At 38.8% G+C, this 19,235-nt stretch overlaps 1 protein-coding gene across 1 annotated transcript in view; it reads right to left on the bottom strand.

Annotated features, from left to right (window-relative positions):
• The window catches only part of NELL2 (neural EGFL like 2), a 136,951-nt gene that overhangs the window by 94,388 nt on the left and 23,328 nt on the right, over nt 1-19,235 (bottom strand). Inside the window, exons 4-9 of the mRNA XM_066319061.1 lie at nt 11,579-11,752; nt 11,374-11,470; nt 9,547-9,619; nt 9,299-9,381; nt 8,155-8,283; nt 6,814-6,916 (exon numbers count right to left, since the gene is read on the bottom strand). Coding sequence (XP_066175158.1) covers nt 6,814-6,916; nt 8,155-8,283; nt 9,299-9,381; nt 9,547-9,619; nt 11,374-11,470; nt 11,579-11,752 — 659 coding nt within the window. The remainder of the gene's footprint in view (nt 1-6,813; nt 6,917-8,154; nt 8,284-9,298; nt 9,382-9,546; nt 9,620-11,373; nt 11,471-11,578; nt 11,753-19,235) is intronic.

Below are 19,235 nucleotides of genomic sequence, written 5' to 3' on the forward strand. Positions count from 1 at the left end.
TGCAAGTCAAAAGACTCCCTGTTTTCCTTCTGATGAGGAATACTGCCCAGCTTACAAAGAACAAAGGCCACCCCAGACTACACACTCATCAGCAAAAATCCCCTAACAATTTTGAAATTGGCTATTTAACAGAGATAAACCAAATATTGCTGGGGTGTAAGAGTAGTTTGAAAATTTCTACAGGTTTACAATGGAAAATAAACCAGAGACTGAGCACCTTGGCTCAAGGGTTAGACTGGCCCTGCCTACCAAAGCCAAGGGGATTCCTTCCATTGTCTTCAGCTGGCATGGAGTTCAGCACAGGAAAGGCCCCAAAACATCCTTAGAGTGTCTCAGCTTCCAGAGATGTTACACATCCCAGAGAAATGAAGTCTCTGAGAAGATCTTCCCAAAGTATGTAAACTCCTGATGGAAGGGAATGAAGAGAAAGACAGGCTACTCTCAGTGGTGCCCAGTAACAAGACAAGAGGCAATGGGCACAGATCAGAACACATAAAAATCCATTTGGACTGAAGAAATATTTTGTTACTGTGAGGGTGACTGAGAACTGGCACCAGTTGCCCAGGGAGGTTGTGGAGTCTCCATCTATGTAGATATCCAAAAGCCATCTGGCCACAGCCCTGGGCAGCCCACTAGAGATGGCCCTGCTTGAGCAGGAGGGTTGGACCAGGAGACCTCCAGAGGTCCCCTCCAGCCTCAGCCCTTTTGGGAGACTAACACTGTAGGAGCTATGCTGGATTCACAAGTGACAGGTGCATCAAGTATACTTTTCTATTAAACATCTTTGTAAATCTAAAACATTTCCACTGATTTTATTGACCTACATGAGCTCAAGGACATGTTTTTTCCTCTTGTAAAAGTATTAAATCAGAAAAATTATTTGTGCCCTATTTCTAAATTAATCTGAACACTGACTTTCTTTTGAAGCCACAAAAAGTAATAAAATGGTTTAAACAGTTGGTAAAGTACAATGTAATTCATCTCAGTAGTTAAAGTGGGTATATAATGCCTTTTATTTGTCATTCCAAAGTGGTTCTATCATTATATGTAATTCAAAAGCCTGAAAAACAAGGTTGATGTGTGTCATTTCAGCACAGAAAACCCAGAAAGTAGAGGCTGAATGGACACTATTCTGCTAAATAACATCCAGAAGTTCTGCATGCTGACTAAGGGAGGTTTTAGTAAATAATACACCTCTACGAAACAATCCAGTGCTGGCTATATTCAAGATATCTTTTAATACTATTCTGAAGTAGGCTAATTTATTTGAACTTTCATATTAAAAAGAAACCTCAGAAGAATGGAATTTATGCTCTATTTGCACTTATGTTCTTTCAAAAGCTGCACATAAGTACTTAAAATCAAAAAGCAATTATTTTTTCATACAAAGCAGAATGTTGCTTCTCCTTTATATTCCAAAGTGTGCATTTTTTAAAGGACTATGATAAATGAGAAATCATTGTTTTACTGCCAAAAACTGCCTCTTCTTCCTCCAGTACTGATGCCTGCACTGACACCCCGAGCCTGCTGGCTGCCCACAGCGTCAGATTCCTGCTGTCTTCCAGTCAGCCTGCTGGAGATGCTCTTCCCTTTCCTTTCTGATTTACTGCAAGGATAAGATGACCTGTTCAGCCAATGACTAATCACTCCTCCAAGCTGCAGCCTCTTCTCTGTGCCACACCGACTGCAGAAGCTTCTCCAGCACTTGGCTGAACAAGGCAGGGCTGGCATCCCAGCTCTGATGGGAAGTCACCTAAGGCTAGAGGATAAAAGCCTAGGTGGAAAAGTGGCAATTTTGTAAAACTATGGATCTTGGTAAACAGCACAGGCTTAAGTCTACAATGCTTCAAACTACCTGGATTAATTACAAAATTCAGAGTAAGTTGTAAGCAATATTCCTTAAATTTCTAGATAAAAATTTTGCACTCTTGCTGATGGTCAATTGTTGCTGCAATTCTGCAAAGAAGCAGATGGGCTTTCACAGCTCCTTCTCTCTGTGTCAGTAGGCTGTAAGTGCTGGAGTTTGCAGAAGAGTGTCTAGCTTTGGGGGGAAGAAATGGGTGAATTATGAAGAGCAAGAGGGGAAATCCCTTTAATTTTAATAAAAGTTTCTGCACGATAGCAAGACAGATCGCTGCATCAGAAACCCATGCATGTTACTAAGTGCTACAATGTCCATATTTATGTTTTAATTATTTAGTTAAAAAAATCCTTCCGAAGTTATAGGACCCCTTTACACACTTTCTCTCCCTACCTGCTAACACCAGAATGGTGAGCTGATCCAGTACAGCCCTATGCTTCTCATAGATGCTTAAAATACTTGTGTTAGACTCCGGATTTGGCTACAATGCCCCAGAAACCCATCAAATATCCTGTCTCAGAAAACAAACAAACAGGTATATAGAAAAATCACAGCTTGCAGATTTGAGCATAATGGCTCAGGTTTTAATCTGAATCTATTGGGATAGATTTAAATAGCTTGCTATTAGATCAATAAATATCTGCAGTGTCACTGGGAGGAAGAGTGCAATGAGAAGAGGGCAATTGCTTCCTGGAAATCTGTCTTGGGTGATGGGAATTATTACTGCACCAGACAATGGCACAAATTTCACTTCTGGTCTTACAAAAACAAGAATCAACTAGCTTGTTTAAAATACACTAGTTCCATTTAAAAAAGAATGTATATAGCTTTTGTAGGTGTTGTCTTGGTGTTAATACACTGACTAATAAAAACATTACCATAAGATCTGCTGACCAAGCACCAATTCTCTCAGCTGCTAAGACATTGGCAGTCCTTCCACAATTCACTTAGAATAAATGAACTCATCCTTGTACTTCTTAAGCCAAGCCTGTGGTCTAAAGCAATATTTATAGGGTCAGTAGGGAAGCTTAATCTCCCCACAACTCGTATTGCTACCCATCACCACACAAAGCATGTGTCTCTGCAGAGGAGAAAAAATTTAATGATCTTTTGCGCATACCTTCCCAGAACTCTTTAAAAGTGCATTGAGCATAGAAAAAAGTAGTCTCTGCCTTCCAGCTCCAAACAATTCTCCACAGGAAGCTCCCACTGAATTAAGATGTATACTATTGTAGCTGAATTTTACATTGTCTACAGCTGAAACATATATCCAACACACTGGCCCATTCATCTGCCCTGGAAGATTGCTGCTTCTTTTAGCCCATTACAGCTAATAGAAAACACAGTGATAATTTGCATTCATTGCCATCCCTCACACTACCAACATCGACCTTCACACAAGACAAAACAGTACAAGTTGTCTGAATGGCCTGAAACAAAAGTACAGAGTTAGGAGAAAAGGTCAGGGTTTGGCTTTTTGTTTGTTTTGTAGCTTTTTTTCTCTTAGCTCACAAAAAGAACCAAAGTCAAAGCAATACTGGCTTAAAAAAATATCTAAACCATCCCTTACAGAGTGTTAGTCCCTGAACTAAACATTTAAGAAAAACATAAAGAGTCAGTTGTGCTGAAATTTCCAAAGGGTTGAAAATGTCATGGACATTTGTTACAAAGCTTCACTGTCCAAAATGTAAATGCTGGGCTGAAACTTAATTCCTAGGATTTGGCAGTGTGGGAAAGTCTCTTAGCATAACAGTTTAATGCCAGAATCGGGCTTAAAAATCCAGCACTTTACACTTCCATGTTACACATCTGATACACATTACAGTAATTGATATAAGATTAGTCTCACAACTTCAGCTGTCTAAAAGCTCAATATCTGATCTAATCACCTGGGCTCCCTATACAAGCTATGTAAGGAATGTCCATCTCCAGAAGGCAACTAATCCTACCCCTTCCAGCCCCTCTCAGCACCAAGTGCCTTCTGGAGGTGCCAGTCTCTGCAGCTGGTTATCAAGAGAGCCAAACTGGTGATATCCACAGTAAATAGTGGATATCACTATTACTAGTAAATGAAACAGCAAATGACAGCAGGCTTGAAAATTCTTGGTTAGGGTGTGCAACTCTCCCTGCAGTCTGAGTGTTAGCACACATCATGGCACCATGTCAGACTGTACCAGCCAAGATGCTCTGAAGCAGTGCCAGGCACAAGCTGGGGGCACAGCCCTGATCAGAGGCCATTCCCAGTCAACCATCTAGATGCAGATAATCTGCTGGGGGTGGAAAGGGGAAGGACTTTAGCCATGTGAGCCACAAGTGCCACAGGACTGTGCCTGCCCTATTTTATTTACTCATGTAAGTGAAGCCACTTTGCATCGTATTCCCAAATACTACATGCCTAAAGCCATGCAGAATAGCTCCATCCTCAGTCACTAAGGGGTAAAAAAAAAAAAAAAAAAAAGAAAAAACCAGAAAACAAACAAAGCACCAGAAAGCCTGTTTGCTGGTCACTAACAGAGCTGGAGTCAAGCTATACCCTTAACTCTTCTCTGCCAGCTGTCATTAAATCCAATCTCTCTTGATTTTTGGTGGCTTTGTTTTAACACCAGCAGGAGAGAGGAAGAAATGTGGAGGGAAGCACTCAGCCCTGAGGGAGTGAGCCACAAGGCTCCAGTAGCTCTCACTGCCTGGGCACTTCTACTCAAACAACAGTGTGTCAGAAACAACCCATCATCTGGTATGAGGTAACATAAATACCAGAAAGGGAACATCAATATCCATACACATTCTGTCTTGAAAAGGATATGAAATCCAGCTAAAGAACAGTCGTATCAGGCATCATTTTTTCTCAGCACTTATGATTGTTTCTCCAAAAGCAAAGATATGGCTCCATGAGCAACACACCCTAATTAGCTGTTTTCCCAATTATAACCCATCTGTGTTCCCCCTATATCATCTAGTCAGAAACTACATCCCTTGCTGTTGTTCAGAGCACCGAAATCAATTAAGTTATTCTCAGAACCTGCCCAAATGGAGCACCTCAGCTGTGAACCCCTCCAGCAAGCACACTGATCTCAATCAGCTCAGACCCTGACCCAAAGACACCAAGGCAGAATAGAGCTGACACATGTATATGAACATAGAGAAATTTAGCATTTCCACCAAATTGGCCTGGAGAGTGAGAGTCTTGCAGCCTCTGCTGCCTCTAAGTTCCACTCTTCCACTGGAATTTACGACCCTGTCAATGAGACTCCAATTTACATTCTCTGTCCTTTGGTTCCCAGAATTTACCACTTCAAAAATAGTGTGATTTATTTTAAAAGTCACTTTAAATAACCTAGATGAAATTAGGAAAGAAATTTCAAAAGCAATTTTTATTTGTATTTTCTGATCTAATAATTTTTCTGGTAGTTTGTCAAGAAAGCAGCATGTGTGCATGTTAGTTATAAATTGAATTATGTACTGGCATCAAATTAGCAACACTGAAAGCTAAGACACTTTGATAATATTAAGAATATCAAACAGGAAATATCAGAGTAAACATCAGTGTGCTGCACCAGAACTGCATCTTAATTGAAAGAACTATGACTATGGTCAATGTCCATAGCTCATTCACATTTCTCAACTTTTGTCAAGACTCCTAATAAAAATAACTTTGGAAGAAGTCATATGATGTGGGTGCTTCCCCATTAACACCTGGATAGAGAATCCCCAACTCAATTTACAGGCAGTATATTACAAAAACATACTTCAGAAGATCAAGTTTTCAAATTCTGCCAACATGGTCAGAGATTCAGATTGCCTCAAACAGAGGCTTGAATGCCACATCTCACATTGCTGAATTCCCAATTACCCTGAGTCATCTAATATGCATGGAAATTGTGTGTAGCTGGTTAAAAAAAGTATTTGAATTCTTATTTCCTCTTAATTAGAATTAATCTACTTGAGTAAGTTAATAAGGTTTCATAAAAAGGGATGGTTTGTGTAACTTCTAACACAATTAAATATTAATAAACTCCTGTGGGAGCTAGATCAATGGAGTACAAAACGTCTTCCTGAGTTTTATCTTACAACATGCCATTTTAACGAGTTATGTATTTCTCTATACTCTGTAAGAAGTTTTATACAGCCATAGAACAGTGATGAAAAAAAAAATCTCAGCATTTACAGAGTAAAGAAGTGTGAAGCATCTCATGCTCAATTTCAAGAATAGATTTTATCGTAGTCTGAAATAACTAACCATCGCATATGGAACGCACATGCATAATGAATCTGAAATACTATATACAGTCCATCTAGATAGTGATTAACCTGAAATTCCCCTTATCTGGCCCTACTTGCAACAAAGCCAGAATACTATAAAACCTAAAGTTAATCATGTGTCCAATCTTAAATGACAATATTAAATCACCTTTTTCCATTATTCCTTTAATTCGTTTATGACCCTTTGTGAAATAACACTTCTAGATGTCTGGGTTTTGCTGCTTTCTTCTTTTCTCTTTTCAAGGAAGAAGAATCATCAATCTGAACCTCCACTTCTAAGCTCAATAACATAAGGTTGGTAGTACACTCTGCATGTGATAAAAGTGTTGGAGACACTGGTCAAACACCAGGCAATTTTTGTTGAATTTCTAGCAGTGTGGCCTGAAACATAGATATTGGAAGTCTGCAGAAAGCTTTACAAGTAACTTTCTTTTCTTTTCTTTTTAAAATTTGATGAAATATCTGTGCTAAATAAAAATAACATAACTAAAATGAAACAAAGCATCCCACATGAAATACTAAAACCTTCTGGTTATCAGTTTCCCAGAATACTTCAGAAAAGTCTTAAGTTCCTGGATTCCTCAACCCAACTATGTAATGACCAGTTCTTTCACTGACATATTTACAGAAAGGTTCATATTATTTATGATTTCAAAGCATTCATTAGCAAGAGGCACAAAAGTAAAACTTACATTGACATTCCTTGCAGCACTTGCCATCCACGTAGGCCAGGGCAGAGTTAAGTGGGCAGTCAGCAAGAGGGCAAATCAAAGCCTCACACTGCACAGTACCATTCTAGGAGAATAAAAGGTGCTTAACTGGTAGTTTTATTTAGCAATAACAGAGATGTTCTCAAACACAGGAACTTGAAAATCTATTTTTAAATGCAATGAACTTTCTAACGGTATCCAAAAAAGACAATTCAATGTGGGCTTTTTAATAACTACAAGAACAGAAACCATACCTTCAGAATGTCACACATACAATCTTTTACCATGAATGATGTGCTCTTTGAGATGATAATGATCAATTTTTTTAGGGGTAAATCTATTTGGAGGCAAAACATTCTGCCAATCAGCAAAAAACCTGACAGATTACTGTGAAATGACAACTGCAGAGAACAATACGCTGCCTTCTGATTTTATGTTAGAGACAATATATTTCTAAAAGGTAGCAATATTATAGCTGTGAGAAAAATCCAAGACAAGAATATCTAATGAATTTAACTCTAAATTCAAAGAAATTTAAACATTTATCAGCCAGATTTGATACCATAAAATACTAAAAGCAAAATTAATATCCCTCCAGAAATATAAAGGTCAAAAAAATACTAAGCTTCGAGACCCATTTAGCCAATTATAGGTATCAGCAAATCAATCTAGGTGCAGTACAGACAACAAAAGCCTTTTCACTGGCTTCTAATGGCCTTTGGATTAAGTATTTAATGAGTTCAAATGGAATGAAAGTTTTATATGAATGGACAATGATACAGATGCCCTAGTTTGGTACCTGAATGGATACTTGCAATCACATCTGGAGCTGTGATACCTTTGGGAATCTTCCATCCACCAAATCTTTTTTGTTTGTAATATAACAAAGCTTGCATATGACCCTGACATTTTACTTTTTATTACTTATTGAGATGTAACCAAAGGCAACCAAAGGAACTCAGGCACAAGGGATCTATTAAATCATTTGCTAAGAAAAAGGCTGTGTTTATAGTGACAAAAAGCAAGGAATTAGAATTCCAGAGAAACTGTTAGCAACTCAGTACAAGGGAATAACATGATAGCTAAGTATATTGCCTAGCACCTGCATATGGTGACATGAAATACAGGTGCTACACATGCTAGCAATGCCAAAAATACAGGAAAACATATTTATTAATACTATTCCTTAGATTTAGAACAGATTTTAAAGTTTTTTGTTGTTAGTACCTAGCATAAGTCTGGAAGTTCTCACTATTTGCCTCAATAAAACTAATCAGAGGAAACATTGGAATTCCTGACTCTCCACTCAAACCATAGGCATACCATGCAAGTGCAGTTCTTACAGCCATCCGTCCAGGATTCAAACTCCCTGTAGGTTATGCCTTTCATTGTGCAGGTTCTTTCACAGTAGCACTGATCCAACTTGTTCATCCTCTGCTCAGCTTGAGACAACTGTATTTACAGTTCACAAAAATGTTTTGTATGTTTAAGTGGCTTCCGCATTAGTAAAAACACAATTCAAAACTGCCCCCCTCATCATCAAGTACACAGATGAGAGAATACATTTAGGAAAACACAGTCAGAGACAACAGAACAACTGTTAAATACAACATGATTAAACCACCAGTCATTCAGAGACGAAAACTGAGAAGACACAATGCATTTCATCTTTCTTATCATCATGACATCAGGGATGTCATGAAACAAAATGAACAAAAGGTCAAGATGGGTAAAGCTCCTGATTTTTCATCTTTATATGTGTGAACTGATAAGAATCTTGCTCCACATAAAGTACTTGCAGACAGAGTGGCCAAATGAAAGTAAAGCTCAGAACCAACGTCAGAAATTTTTTTCTGGACTTCAGCCAAGGCATTTTTAACATTAGTGTATCAAAGCAACAGGGCAACAGCATTCCTGCAGATACCTAAAGAACTGACATTTCAAATCAGAGCAGTCTATTTTCACCAGCAGACATGAATGCTTTTGTTGTAATATTCTAAAGGAAAGAAAGAAGTAAGTCTTGCTTTGGATTCTTAGCTCCTTGTCTTGCATATATTTTGTCTGAACATGCCTTTGGCACCTCAGGTCTTGAAAAGTCTTGGTAAGTCTTGCTGTAATAAGCACTATAACCACAGTTGCCTATTTCATTCTAGGTTTATTGATTTATTAGCTTTATAGGTAGAGTTTTGATATCTATGAACCCTTTCCTTGCTTGGGGATTTGGATGCTCTTTACTACTAAAATATATGATTCTATAAGAATAGTAAAACACAAGAAAACTCTCTGAACTGAGAATTTGTATGTATAAATTTGGCACAAGTATATAAAGATGTAAACATACCATGCAGGGATGTTCTGCACACAGCTATGTGTACAACCCCATACAAGCATGAATAATCTAAAAATACAATGAATAGAGAATGACAGTCCTCATTTCCCCTACGACTAGAGTCCTAGTCTACATTACCTTAGCTGATGTCTTTGCTAAAATGTCTTGCAGTTCCATAATTTTCTGCACAAGTCCATGGAAGTCATTACAAGTTGGGCATGCTGGAACAATACAGTATGTGTTAATAAATTAATTCACAATAGGTTCAATCATGCCAAAGTTGACAAATTATACACCTAAATTCAAGGTTTTAAGAAAGCTTGTAGGACAGAAAGAAGGTAAAAAGCACACCTTTCATTTTATGATATAAGAATTAATAGACTCACTGCGATTAAGATCCGGGCACTGAGAAATAAATCCTTGAGGCATGACAAGTAATTGCACATCTTGCATTATGCCCTATGTGTAAGTGGAGAGAAAACAAAAGGATACATTATTTTTACTTGTCAAAATTATGTTCTTTCATTCACCATGTAAAACATTAAAGCCCACACAGAAAAACTACCTGACAAAAACAATACTTATGAATAAACAGCTTCTTGTCTGGACCCAATTCAGTGATAGAAGAATAAACAGAAATAAAAATAGATAGATGTACAGGCATACTGAATAATTTTTAAGGAGAGAAAATTAAATGTCAAGATATAATTATGTGGCAAGAGTTTGGTGGTTTTGAATTCATTGTTATTTTTAGTTAGTCACTGCAGAAAAGCCTGCAAATGACCTTTAAAAAGTAATTTGAAAACAGCTGCAGTTTCAGTCACTTAGAAATACTCTTTTAAATAAAATGCAAATTTTTTTAGAAGCTATAACTCTTAAATAGATTTGAACATTAAAGAAACTAGAGTCAAGAAAAATATGCTAATGCAAACCCTTAATGAGTTTGTGCTGGTTTCGGCTGGAGTAGAGTTAATTTTCTTCACAGAAAAGTAGCTGGCATGAGGCTGTGTTTTGGATTCGTGCCGGAAACAGTGCTGATGACACAGGGATGTTACAGAAATTACACAGCAGCAAGGCCTTTTCTGCTCCTCCTACCACCCCACCAGTGAGGAGGTTGGGATGCACAAGGAGTTGGGAGAGACAGAGCCAGGACACCTGACCCCAACTGACCAAAGGGGTCATATCCGAGACCACAGGGCATCATCACAGCATTTAAAGCTGGGGCAAGAAGGAGGAAGCAGGGAACACTTGAAATGATGGCATTTGTCTTCTCAAGTAGCTATTACACGTGACAGAGCCCTGCTTACCTGGGGATGGCTGAACACCTGCTTGCCCATGGAAAGTGGTGAATGAATCCCTTGTTTTGCTTTGCTTTACCTATTGAACTCTGTCTCAAACCATGATTTTTCTAGCTTTTACCCTTCCAATTCTCTCCCCCATCCCACCAGGGAGGGAAGTGAGCAAGTGGCTAGGTAGCGCCAGTTGGGGTTAAACCACAACAAATTCTGATGGAGATCCTTCCATAAAGCTTGCAAAACGCTGAGAAACTACATGTCTGTTACAAAGCTGCAGAGTTGCACATTGTTAAGAACTTACGGAGATTAAAGCATGAAATTCAACTATGAAATTCAACTATGAGAAAGAGATGGTTTCATCCAGAAGAACAGATCCCATGCTTGCAGGCAGATTTTACACGCTTAGTTAAGACAGTTAGTGCCAGTGCACTGCTCTCCAATAGCAAAGGTCAAAGAGCAATTTCAGAACAATCCAAGAGCTGTGTTATGATTACGGAAGTACAAAGTGATTGAGGTTGAGAAGCACCTCCTGAGATCATCTGCTCCAATAGGACCAGCCACAGCAGATTGCCAAGGACTGTGTCCAAACAGCTTTTGAATATAGTTATCTTGCTTTAACAAACCTCACAGTAAAATTGTTTTCTTATACTCAGATGGAATTTCAGGTGTTTCAGGTTTTGCCCATTTCTTATTGGCCTGTCAGTGGGCACTAGTGAGAAAAGTCTGGATACCCCATCTTCATCCCTCTCACAAATTCTGGTATTTATCCATATTGATGAGATCCTCCCAATACCTCCTCAGCCTTCTCTTCTCCAGGCTGAACAATTCCAAATCTCTCAGCCTCTCATCATGTGAAAGATGGCTCAACCCCTTAATCATTTTTTTTAGCCCACTCTTTATCTTTCAGGGAATGTATACCTTAAAATAACCATGTGCGGTATTCCTCTGTCCCAGCCAAAAGGTTGTACCCAAAGGTAAATCCATGAAAGGCTTTTCCACAACTCTTTCATAAATTCTGGAAAGGAAGGGGAAAATAGAATCCTAAGGTGTTGTCACTTCATTTACTCGGAGCTCAATTATAAGAAGTTGTCACATTTGGAATGTAACAACACTCTCTACTTACTTATTGCAGTCCACATGTAAAATCAAGTGAGAAGCACTGATTGCTAAGGAAAGCCTGTGCCATTTATCATCTGCCAAGATATATGGGAACACTTCTGTGTGGGAGCGATGAGTGCCCGAACGATAATGCAACCTGATTTCATTTCGATGACCGCTGCTTTCCAGCTCCAGGTACCTGTACCACAAATGCATTGTCACGTCATGAACCATTCCTATCAGCACAGTAACATTTTACATAAGACATCCTATCATCATCATGCAAGAACTATTTAAAAGAAGAAGAAAAACAAGCAGATACAAAGGCAAAAGTAGACCCTTTTCAGATTTCCACTGTGTCTCTCTTCTCAGCAACAAATAATAGCAGGTTTAAACTTTTATGTAACTACACAAGATTCGAAGCCAAATATGTTTTCATCTAAAAAAAAAGATTTTCCATAATATGATCTGAATTACACTATTATAAATAATTACTTCATAAAATGAAAGCACGAAAGTGATACTCTAAAGGCATGAATGCACAAAAGACAACCCCAAGTTTTGCAATAGGGATATCATTAGTAATTTCCAAGGGAAGTAAGGACTAAGACTGAACACTTCTTTGTTTGCTTTTATACATACTGCTACATCTTCTTTTATTTTCTGTAATAAAATTTCTCCACATATATATAAAATCAAGAAATGCTAACTCCTCAGAACAATTTATATATGTGTACATATTGGCTTTGTTAAATTATATGTGTATTTGCAGGCTGGGTGTACACACATATATATACACATCTATATATGTATGCACATATATATGTAAATATGGAGATATATATATAGCAAAAACCCAGCAGTGCAGCTGTGCTAAGTGAACCTAGCAGATTGCAAACAAGCTTTGATAGTGAAATTCCAGCCATTCAATTTAGAAAGCACTCTACAACTAAACTTGGCTCTTACACAAGCTGTCTCACATGTTGGACATCCTCTGGGAAACAGCCTGACTAACCATTTGTCTTTTAAAGTACTAAGTTTCTCATTTTAAAATTCCTCAAGAAAATGATTTTTTACACAAGAAAGAGAAACAAATAGAGATTATCAAATAACCATTTGCAACTTGAAGAGCAAGGAAAATGACATAAGGGATGAGATACACAACAACTGGGAGAATGGACAATTCATTTTTGTCTATTTTTGTGGCTACATCTACAATCAGACATAACAGTGGCTTGTAACCTGAGTGCACAGGTGTTCCTGAGTGATGCCATTTACTTTAACACACTATCTACGTCAAGGAATAGAAAATACAATGATTGTGGTTTTGAAGAGTAAAAATGAGACCAAAACTATGCTGTACAATCATTATCCCTAGAAGAAGGCTGGGCTTACTGCACATCCCTGCTTCCTTCAGGGTGTTCAACAGTGGAACATACCTAGCAACAGCACAAAAAACACTAGCTTTTTGCAAAACCAGCAAAGGACAATTTCTTCTTCCTCCCCTGTATTAAGAAAGTAGTTAACTAGAGTCAGATACAAATTTTATAATAAATTTACTTCCTCATGGCCCAAAAATAATTTTTGCATTGGCAAGAAGCAGAAATTAATTGAAGGCCTGGCTGAAAAAATTGCATAATAGTGGCAGGACATCAGTCAACTTAATAACCTCCTTCATAACTCAAACTTCAAGGATAAAAATAAGGTTATTTTTATACCCCAAAAGAGAAGGGGAACATTAAAGATTTTGACTCCTCCAGCAACTTTCAAGTATCTCCACCCAGCTGCAGAAAATAAATGGAAAAGAAAAGGCATGGATATGTTGAAGCATTACATCCTGGTAGAACTAAGAGCTCTCCTTCATTCCAAGCCAATAGCAGAAATGATGGCAGCACACAAAGACACAGGTAGGGAACAAACTACACTATTAGACATACAGCCACTAAGGAGGTATAAAACAAACAGTTGTGGTGCCCTTATGCATGTAAGATAATGACACCTCTGCAGATGAATCATAGATTTGCCAATAAAAAGAAGACATTGCTGTATAAATTTCATGAATTAAGAACTGCTGAGAGGGGATGCAGACAATCGATGGCGCTGTAATAAGCAAGGAAATTTTCCTACACAAAGCTGCACAGAAACAGTGGACACTTGTGGTTTTGTTTTAATGGTGATTAACACACTGTTTTGACATTCACAGACAATATCTTTTGTTCTTCTATTTGGTAAACTAACAAATATAACTACCTTTGAAATGAGAAAACATGCATCAAAATGAAAAAGAAAATAACAGCCATTAGGAGAATCATTTATGGTTTATTAATAATCTGTAGAGGCAGCAGCAAAACACAATTAGAAAAGCAAGTGAAATGACACCCAAAGCAATACTGCTTTCAACTTGAACAAATGCCATGATGCTGAAACATAGAAGTGAAAGTGAATCATTTCCACTCAATTTTTCACAAAATGCTGTGCTTGCTATTCCCCCTTTCTACACTTGTTTAACTGCCTGGACTTAGATGGCTCTGTCACAGCCTCATGAGTTTCAGGAGATAGGACAAGACTCAGCACTGACAAACACATGCGGGTGAAAATGCAACATCTGTCCACAGTGAGGCTTCTTGTTCCATCTGTGAGGCCATAACAATTGAGTGTATGGGTTCCAAAGGTTTGGAAGAGTCTTTCAAAAAATATATTAAGCATTAACAAACAGACCTGGATCTTAGAAATTCGTATCTGGTGACAAAAACACCCTATACTTCTCTGTACTCTCAGGATTACTTATCATTTGAGAGAAAAGAGAGGGTGCTTTTAACTCCTGAAGGACTTGCTCCCAAAGGAAAGAGTAACTGCATTGTACTGCAGTCTTCTCCCAGCCAAGAATCTCATTACCAAAAGCCATCAGCTGAGTCACCAGTTCCCTGTCCACATCAGCCTAGGCCAGCCCACTCATTGCAGGGAGACCAGCAGCCAAAGATATCCCATTTTAAACATCATTGATGCTTCTCCCAGCAGTTCCAAGGTCTTCTATGCTGCAGAAAGCAAATAACTATTGGAGTGAAAAATAAACCACAATGAGAACGCCAATACAACAGCAGAACCTGCACTTCTCTTTCTAACATCTGTTATCTCTGTGGGTGTTTAATCAATACCAGCCTACTTGATTTTAGCCCCCCCCCAAGAAAACCAAACCCACCTTGGGTTAAACTTGGATTTCACTTCACAGGGAGATGCTATGTGCTTAGGTTTTTCTATGTTCAACATGGAGAGAAGAAAATGCCAACCTGGAAAAAAGGTTGCTACATCTCTACAGATCACTCTGTGCATGCACAATCATTGCAAAGGCAACAGCCAAGGCCACAGCATCAGATCAGCTGCTCTGCTTGGAAACCAGCCAGACAGCAATCCCTAACGTACAGACTAAGGATGAGCCCGTCTTTCTAAGAGGAAGAAATTTGTTTCAAATGCCCCAGAGGAATCTGAGACAGAAAACAGTGATGTTTGCTCTGCTGCTCAGCACTGATCTATTGTAACCTCTAGGTAAGAGCTGGGAGTCAGCAGATCTGCTCAGCTGTGGAGCTCTAATGACCACCCTGGCAAAGGACACGTGGTCACACCAGCTCTTTGGGAGGTGACAGACTAGCACGAGGGAGACTGTGGAAGTAGAAGTCAGGATGTACAGCAAAAAGTTACAGATTTAGGAGGTGAAACACAAAATGGTTCTAGTGCACACAGCAGCAATCTGAGAAGAGGGAAGTGTGGCCATTCCAGCTGACAGGCAGTGTTGGCAACACCAGGTCTTTGATGGCTTGCTTATTCATTTGGCCTGTTTTCTCACATGACAAATGTACATACTTACTCCAAGCAACTAATAATTTCAGCTTCAATTTACAGCATGTAGACAAGTATTTCAGAAGATAAAGGGAAAATATCAAGTCTGCTGCTTATGAATTTATTACAGGGTGGTGGAGTTTTTTAACTTTTCCCACTCACATTTATAGGTATAATACTAACATATTTCTTCATAGCTCTTTGATTTACACTGAAAAGAAGGCATATCAATAAAAATTAAAGAACAGTATGTACTTAAGAAAAAATCAAATCCTTATCTCCATTACTGATTAAAAAAAACTTTATCTGAAGATTTTTGCTATCAAACTTCTGCCTTTTTTTGTTAAGTTTAATTACATAAAGCATAAAAAAAAAAAGAGGAGATCCTGCTCAGTAGAGCTTATTCACTGCACAATAGCAGCAAGCAATTCTGCTATATGTAGATTATGAAGATATAAAAGCAACTCATGCAGCACAACTACCACATTAGTAATGCATTATTTGCTATTTTCCATGGTATCATGACTGGGTGGTCAGGAGCATGAACTTTATTTTTCTATGTTTCAGAACACTTAATTTGGAACTAACACTAAGTGTTCTGAAACATTAACTACAAGTTTTTATTGCCTGGTGCATCCCCTAGAACAACATGACATCAAAATATCCCCAGACAGATTATATTTTTTTCAACCTAAACGATTCTGTGATTATATGAAAAAGTCAAGTGGTAGCTTCATTTTATCTGTAAGATTCTAGTTCCCACCTCTCACTTACACTACTACTTGATCTTACTGGTTTTGTCCTTTTCCATCTAGAGCTCTCCCTAGACAACCAGAGACTAGCATTTTTATCAGGGATTCAAATTAAAATTGGTCTTTGCTTTTCTGGATAAGTTGTAGCCCTTAGTGCAATTGTACAATGGGTAGGAAGGCCATCAATTCTATTTCTGTCCCTTTCTTTTGCTAAATACAGTTTTAAAGCCAGACTGTAATTTTAGACTTAGGGTATTTTTTTGTTCAAAACATGTTGATCCATTCATTAAAACCAAATCTTTTGACAGAAGCAAACATTCTCACAGCAAAGCCTGTGGGGTCTAGGATGACATGCTTGCTAAAACAGGAGAGAGAGAGAGAGAGAGAGAGAGAGAGCGCACAAATATAAGACTCTCTGAAAGACTTTCTCAAGTATCGTTAATGCCATGACTGTTACTTATATGAAAGCAGAGATCCCAGGGGAAGAGAGCTCAAAAATTAGAAGAGGGTATTATCCACATCAACACAGAGCATATAAACAGCAGAACAACAAAAACATCCTCTCAAATTTATATTATAAAACTGGTTCTCCACTCCAACTCACATCCATATTGGTGATCTCTCACTTTTTCCCTGAAATTGGTAGGCTTTTCCACACTGACTGGTGTGGGAACAAGCCTGGGCCAATGTTGCTTCACAGACTGCCCTGACATCATCTGCAAGGGTACTAACTGCTGGAGACAAAAGCATTCCAAAGAAGATGCTAAAAATTATGCAAAATGGACAACAGCAGGCCAGTGCTCCAGCCTGGGCACAGTTTGATTTACTGGCAAGCCCTTGCCAGGCACTGCCAACAAATCTGCATCGCCACTGCATCAAGTGGAGGAAAAAAAATAGAATTACATTCTTCAGGGCACTTGACTCAGGTAGGAAAAAAAAACCCAAAAAACACAACAACAAATTTCTGCTCCAAATCAGGCAGCATAGAAACTAACCATGTGAGGAAAATGCCTCTGAAACACCCCAGCCAGACACCTACTGATCATTCTGCCATTTACATCTCTCTTGCTGATTATTCTCTTGACCACAAAAACACTCAACCACTTCAGCTTTGTTTCACCACAGCACTGCTCCTTTCACTGGATAACTATGGAGGAGGAAGGTGCATTCATGATGTGCTCAGGTGATGGAGCCCAGTGCTGGGACATGCATGAAGACATGCTGGGACATCCCTCCTTGTTGGGATGTTCACAGGAGAGAACAGCCAGGCAAGGGAACTGGCAGGGCAGAGAGGCATCATCCACACACATTCACCCTCACAAGCTACTGCTCAGCTTCTCTCCAGACAGAAAGAAGACACAGCACAATGCAGCAGCTAGGAAAATGAGGTTGCAATACCCTGATGTGGAGGTTAGGAAACAAACATGTGAGGCTGTTCAAATCCTTTCCATCACTGTGCCACTCAGTGTCTGTACCTGATTCAAACTAATAAAGCAGGTAGGGGAAAAAAAAAAAAGGTACGTCAGTAAGATATAGTTCTTATCAACTCCTTGCAGCCCCTCCTCTGATTTTAGTGGAACTGCTGTGGTCTAGAAGCCTTTGAAGTCAAGACTTGCCTCTCATCTGAGATATCTCTCTGCTTACCTCCCAAAATTTGGGGTCAAGCAAATCAGGGAGGCAAAATCTTCCCTTACCCCCACAGCAGTCTGCATAGCTTCTGCTGGGTTTAGTGCTATGATCCAAGAGTCCATGGCCGTCACAAGAGCAACTCCAGCCCATCCAATTTTACTGCTGATGACAAAGCAAGGCTCCCAGTTAGCATTTTCATAACACTTATGGGAGCTTAGAAGAAGCCAGTACCAGGAACTGAGGTCTCGCCAAGCTCTTCAAAGCACTCCAAGGAAAGCTATTCTCACAAAAGGTGTTGGCTTGGTCTTGGAAAAATGAAACCCCAGTATTACAGCACATTGCCCATGCCATTCATATTTGATATCCTATTATATGAAATAATATTTCCCAATTAAGAAATAATTTTGAAACACTAATTCATGTCTTTGAGCACTTGCTCTCATTCCTCATCTTTCTCACTACCTAAATTTATCAATATATTTCTATTTTGTTCTCACTAACACATAGTCCCAGGAATATCAATCTTGCCTGCCTGAAGCTTCCTCTTCTACTAAAAACTCAACAAGGGAAGAACTTTCTCAACTCTAACACTGTAAAAACAAATGGCAAACCATGCCTCTCATTCCCTTTTCTTGACAAAGTTTCTCCAAGGATAGCAAGAGGACTGCAAATACGACAACTTTCTAGCAGAAGTATTAGTAAGAGAAAGAGGCAGTCTCAACATAACTGTTTCCATTTCCTACCCCAAAAGAATACAGTTTTCGTTGTTATTTGTTTGCTCATAGAAAGTCTTATAAACAACATCAGAAGAATAACAAAATCTGTCAAAACTCACATTCCAGCTATTTCAGTGGGGTTTTCAACGTCATATGATACAGTTTAACACATGGCCAGTGTAAAGAGCAGCACATAAATGTATCAGCTTCTGAGGGTGTCCTGCACTTCTCAGAATTGCCTAAAATAATCTTCCGAGCGGGGTCTTCAGGTGCATTTTGTAAAGCAAAGGTTTTAATAAAAACAAAATAACGAACAATGCAGAAACAAAAGAAAAGCTGAGCACAGGTGTCAGAAGCCCTGACACCTTCCTAATGCACCCCAAAAAGCACCTGAGCTCTCCTGTGCACTCCTATAAATACCTAATAATTTATGAGGGACAACTTGGCTTGCTGGCAAAAAAAATCAGGTGCAGATGTTGAGAGACATTTCTAAAGCCCAACCAGTTCCCCTGTGCTGGCACTGAACCAACCACAGTGAGGGTGTCACAGAAGATTCTAGTCCATTTTCCTTTTAAGTTCAAAGGCAAACTGAAACTCCTTTCCTTACATAAAAACACCTGCTTGGGTGTGGGAGTGCATTACTACAGTCATAGGAAAGAACAAATCTTCTGTCTCTTATTCAAGAAGGCCTGTCACTAGTCTCAATTCAATAGGCTCCAGGTGCATATAAACATTCTGTAAGATGTTCTCA

The sequence above is a fragment of the Sylvia atricapilla genome, chromosome 5 (assembly GCF_009819655.1).
Source record: "Sylvia atricapilla isolate bSylAtr1 chromosome 5, bSylAtr1.pri, whole genome shotgun sequence".
In the NCBI taxonomy this organism is placed as follows: domain Eukaryota; kingdom Metazoa; phylum Chordata; class Aves; order Passeriformes; family Sylviidae; genus Sylvia; species Sylvia atricapilla.